Source organism: Sinocyclocheilus rhinocerous, unplaced genomic scaffold (assembly GCF_001515625.1).
Source record: "Sinocyclocheilus rhinocerous isolate Xijiao unplaced genomic scaffold, SAMN03320098_v1.1 scaffold486, whole genome shotgun sequence".
Classification (NCBI taxonomy): Eukaryota; Metazoa; Chordata; class Actinopteri; order Cypriniformes; family Cyprinidae; genus Sinocyclocheilus; species Sinocyclocheilus rhinocerous.
Window position 1 is genome coordinate 250736 of NW_015661373.1, and position 5501 is coordinate 256236.

A 5501-nucleotide genomic window follows, 5' to 3' on the forward strand; every position below is an offset into this window, starting at 1 on the left:
CTCATGGGGCATGAGAGTGTCCGCATTTCCATGACTGAGAGAGATAGAGGAAGAGTGGCCACACAAGTGTGAAATTCCATCACTGGACTTCCTGAATTTAATTACTCCGTCTGAAAGGCTTATAACTGCAGCTCAGCAGGCCATTATTTCAGCTCCACAAAGCTGAGGCGCGGATGACAACACACACTGGTAGGCATGCGCACATGCACACAAACACATCATCAACTGTCCCATATGCCTTAAAGCCTACAACTCACGTTGCGTGTTGTTTCCTCTGAGCGGGGTCCATGAGCCGCAGCGTGTCTCTGATCACACCCACTTTCACCTCTTCATCTACTGGACTCGGTACATATTCAAACACACCAGGTGACACCTGCAACATATGGTGGCAACGATCAGCATCGTAACAGACTCATGTTTAGTCTGTAAATCCCTGTTAGTCTGTAAACACAAATGTAGTCATTATCAGCTTAGAGTCAGAAAGACCAAATGTTAATCTTTTTGAGAGAAGTTTCTTACGCTTACCAAGGCTGTATTTATTTGAGCACAAATACATTTAAAAAATCAGTAATGATGTGAAATATTACTATAATCTATAATCTAAATTAACTTTTGCAATTTAAAAATACGTTTATATTTTATAATATTTTAAAATGTAATTTATTCCTGTGCTGGCAAAACTGTATTTTCAGCAGCAATTACTCCATTCTTCAGTGTCCTATGATCCTTCAGAAATCATTCTAATAGGATGATTTGCTGCTAAAGAAACATTTCTTATTATCAATGTTTTTGTGGCATTCAATGACTTTTTGTGGAAACCGTGACCCTTTTTCAGGATTCTTTGCTGAATCAAATAATTCAAAAGAACTGCATTTATTTGAAATGCAAATATTTTGTAACACTATAAATGTCTTTGTAGTCACTTGATTAATTTAACGCAGCTTTCCTGAAAAAAAAAAATCTTACTGACCCCAAACTTTTGAAGAGTAGTGTATACTATGGTAGCATCATGTTTTTTGGACATGTACTGTGGCAATACCATGTATTTATTATTATTATTATTATATATTAAACACTTTTTGACATGTACAATGGTATTTTTGAAATAAATAACCACCTAAATAATAATATCAGAATAGTATAGTATAGTATATATATTTATTTAATGCCATGTCAGCATCAAAGGCTATTTTCATGGCAAAAACTATTTAAAAAAATACAAGTATAACAAATACAATAAAAACCAGCAAACAAACAAACACAAGTTATATCACACAAGATTTTTTAAATAATAATATCAAAATATATCAAAGATATCTTTATCTTTAGTACTGCCACAGTACATTTTTTAAGGTACCGGTTTATTTGAATCACATCACGCTAAAAGAGCATCTGCACCCTCACCTCCTGTTCATGTTCAATCCTCATGCTGGGATTGGCATTGACCTCTAGTAATATAGGCTTCAAGTTTTTCGTCAGCAGGATATCAAAGCCCAGGATCTAAAATTGTGACACATCATCTTCTGTTATTTATTATTTATTGACTTTGAAAAACAATGAAATGCACAGCATTAGGGGTCACCTGGTGAAGGAAAAACAAAGTTAGCAGCATATGGGTTTGTGCTCATTTTTCTCATTTGACTGACCATAGTGATGCAGGCCACCTATATGCCAAACACAACACACACACAAATTAATTCATTGTAAATATACCTGAAAACATGTCGGTCCTGGTTTTCCAGGTGGTATATCTGCCTGGTAGTACACCTTCAGTTCAGGCACAAGTGCAATTACTGTCTTGATAACCAAAGCAATAATGTCTGACCAGACCTTCTTGATGTCCACTCCTTTAGATGCCAGGCGATAGAGAATGCTAGAGAAGGTGCGTTTACTGCCCGTGCTGCAGCTGTCGGAGTGGACAAAGTTTCCGCTGTGCACATTAAGGGAGTAGTTGGTAAGGTGCATAAAAACATGACTGAGGTTCTTCTGGCTGGGTTCTTGGTAGGGTTCTGTGCAGAACCTGGACAGACCCTCTTTAGCGATGTAGATCTCTAGAGGCTCCAATGAGCGGACCAGAACATAGAGGCGGATATCAAACTTCAGTTTATCGATGAGCAGGGGTTTCTGGATGTAGTCTTGAACAACTGCTTGTTTGATCTGAGCACCTGAGATGACCCGAAGATCAGCGGGGTCACGGATGAGGTAGATGCCGTCGCCCTGGGATCCACTGTCCGGTTTAACAATGAACGTGGGTTTGAGGGTTGAATCATTGTCCTTCAGGAGACGAATCTTAAAAAAGAGGACAAAAGCGGAAGGTGAACAGTGACATTTTTTTTCTAATATGCTTGGAAAAGAACTTGAAGAGGACTTTTGCCATCCCTTGAAAAAATTAACCCTTTCAGATCTGAATTACATTTCAGTGACACAAAAATATGTTCATGCTTTATCTATTTCTACTCTAAATGCAGCCCTTAAAATAAAAAATAAAAAGTTTACGATAATTTATAGCAAACATTTAACTTCTAGCAGCTATTTTAATAGCTAAATATTTAAATACATATGGATATTTCAAGAAAACCATAAATTAAAAGTTGACAAAATCATTGTCTTACTAATATGATCTTCACAGTCCACACAAGTGTCTGAAAGGGTTAACATGAACAGTCAAATTGATGTGGTGTGGTTAACTAGGGGTGACAATAACACACACAGTTTGGTGCCAATGTGGCAAATCATTGTAGAAATACAGCCTTAGATCCATTTTGGCATTTTTCATATCTCCTAACCACTAGGTGGCACTGTGCCGAAACTGTGCAGGTAACCTCAGGACATGGTTGTCATAAACTCCAAGTTTGGTATTAAAACGATAAAACATTGAGGAGATATAGCCTCATGTCCACTTTTGCGAGCTCTTCGTCAAATGTATTTGTGCGTTATTCGACAATGGTTCTATCAAAAAGCTTTTGATTACTTTTTGTTAGGACCATCGGAAGATGGTCTATATCAATTTTGGTGAAAATCAGATGAACTGTCTAGGACGAGTTTGAAAAAGTGTCTTTTTTACATAATGTCAAATATTTAACAAACAGTTTGATAGCAGTGGTTCTATAGGCAAAGTTGTTCAGAATGAGAAAATCTATGATATGAATATAGTATTTGTGAAACATCTGCAAGGCATAAAACATGATAGCGCCACCCAGTGGCCAATTTCTTTCAAATTTCTCACAGACATCAAGGGCCATGAGTCAAACAGGCTCATTGAGTTTTGTTCCGATCGGCCTCTGTTAACCTTGTCTAATGGGTAATAAAAACATGTCAGTTGGACTAATGTTTGCATAAATACAGCCATTTTCATGTTTTTTTCCTGTTATAATGCCACCAAGTGGTCAAGCTCCCCCTTTTTTTTCTTTTGATAACTTTTGCTATTCAGACTCCAGAGAACTTTTCTGCACTGGTTTGGTTCTGATTGGGCAAAAAACCTAGGACTGGTTTGCAAAATTAAGCTTTGTGAAAAATTCAAAATGGCAGAAAATTTTTCATGACAGAAGCGATTATGCTTATCTTGAGCCAAGGATTCCAATGAAATAAGACACATGAGTCTACGACAAACGTTTTTGCTCACTGTAGTGCCCCCTATTGGCCGATTGGGGAGAGTCTTTGCCAGTATATCCCCAAACTGTGCTGTACCATCTGGCCAAGTTTCAAATCTCTAGGCCTTATGGTTTGGTCTGCATGATCAGTTTTAGGGCAGAAGAATAATAATCCTTACAAATAAAACAGGGTTTCACAATAAAAATCCTTACAAATACAATCGGTTTCAGTGCTTCATGCTTGAACCCCTAACAATCAATGACACAACTGATCCAACTGTTCATTAAAAAAAAAAAAAAGTTTATATAAGGTTTGTGAGTGCTTGTGACTATCTGTTAATAACATTATGGCTATTAGGGTTGGTAAACAAAGTCTCATATTTCCGTTTTAGCCAGCATGCATCAGCAAATCAGCTGGGAGTTTTTTTTTCTTTTTCTTTTTCCTTCCACAGATCTCTGCTGCCCTCTGCAGCTTTTCTAGTAAAATAAAAAAATTTTATTGTGCCAAACACAAGCCCACAAAAGTCTTGTCTGTCTCATGCTCAAAAGAAAAATATGTACATGTGAAAACAAATACACATAAGTAATAATTAATCTCAAAAAGAGATATAATAAGTAAAAAACTAACAAATTGAAGCACAAACTGTTTTAACCTACTGGAGAGTGTAAGATAAAATCCCCTTTAAGCAGCCCATCTGTACAAATAAAGCGCAAAGCTAAAGTAACTGTAATATGTGGGAGATTGAACGTGTAAATCCAGTAACTACAAGATCTTGTAATAATCTTGTCATTCACAATTAGTTGTTGCTGGCCACTAAACTGCTTAACCTGGTTTTACTGTGATTCTGTCCTGACCAATTACTACTACAGCAATCTACCTATAGATACACCACTGAGAGAAATACTGCTGGAGGAAGACAGAAAAAAAGACCATTTGTCCTGTGAGTTTGTCTTGTGGGTATCCAGCAAGAAGACAAGGCTTCTGTAAATGTCCTCTTTGTGATTTCACAGATTGATACCGTGTCCTAACCAAGCACACTATGTTCGCTGAGGAGTTTCCCTCATTGAGATTGTACCTGTGTGGAGAAGAGTTGGTATTCCTCAGGCAGTATCCAGGAGCGTGGGTAGAAGTTGTACTCCTCTGGGAACAGCTCATGCATGGTGCGCACGGCACGACTCAAGTTTATCTTCCGCAGCATCTCTATCATTCCTGCTGACCGACAGGGTAGTTGATGAGAAAACAGAGTGAAGTCAAAGAGAAATGGCACAGAGGGCAGAGAAGGGCTGCCGTTCCTCATCAGTCTATGGTCCTACAGGGGTGTTATTCTCTCAAAACGTGACACATTTTAGAGCCCTGTTTCCCAGCAGTTTCTTTAAATCACTTGATCATTTGATTTCAATGGCTCAACAGTGCGCACACAGGCACACGGCTTGGAAAGGCTGACCATGTGAAAGCAACTGTCGATACAGCTATGAAAACAGCCATATTACATCCAACCCATGAGTCAGCAGCACTTGAGTTGAGACTCCTTTATAACTTCACTGCTGAAAAACATTCCAGTGAACAATACTCACCATACTGTATGATTGATAACCTTCCTCTAAAAGAAAGTGCAGAATGCAATGAAGCCTAAAGTAATGTTAATGTGACAAAGTTTAGTACTGTTTTTCAATTTTCAGATTTGTTTAAAGGGGTCATATGATGCTGCTAAAAAGAACATTATTTTGTGTATTTGGTGTAATGAAAAAAAATGAAACAAGGAAATTAAAAACTGAAAATTATTTAAACATTTATTTAAAATGAATTTAAGATCATTTAATAGAAAATGATTATACATAAAATACAATGCAATCAGTTCGGACATCGCACAGTGCTCATTCAATAAATGCACAGCTAAACAGATGAGTTTT

General features: G+C 37.4%; 1 protein-coding gene across 3 annotated transcripts in view; it reads right to left on the minus strand.

The window, feature by feature from the left end:
* Positions 1–230: 230 nt before the first annotated feature.
* The window catches only part of LOC107726305 (tubulin polyglutamylase TTLL11), a 19204-nt gene continuing 13933 nt past the window's right edge, over positions 231–5501 (minus strand). For all 3 annotated transcript variants that reach the window (XM_016535847.1, XM_016535846.1, XM_016535845.1), the window contains 4 exons: positions 4667–4800; positions 1714–2289; positions 1405–1500; positions 231–373 (listed from right to left, as the gene is read on the minus strand). In XM_016535847.1, the coding sequence (XP_016391333.1) occupies positions 254–373; positions 1405–1500; positions 1714–2289; positions 4667–4800 (926 nt within the window). In that variant the 3' untranslated portion in view covers positions 231–253. The remainder of the gene's footprint in view (positions 374–1404; positions 1501–1713; positions 2290–4666; positions 4801–5501) is intronic.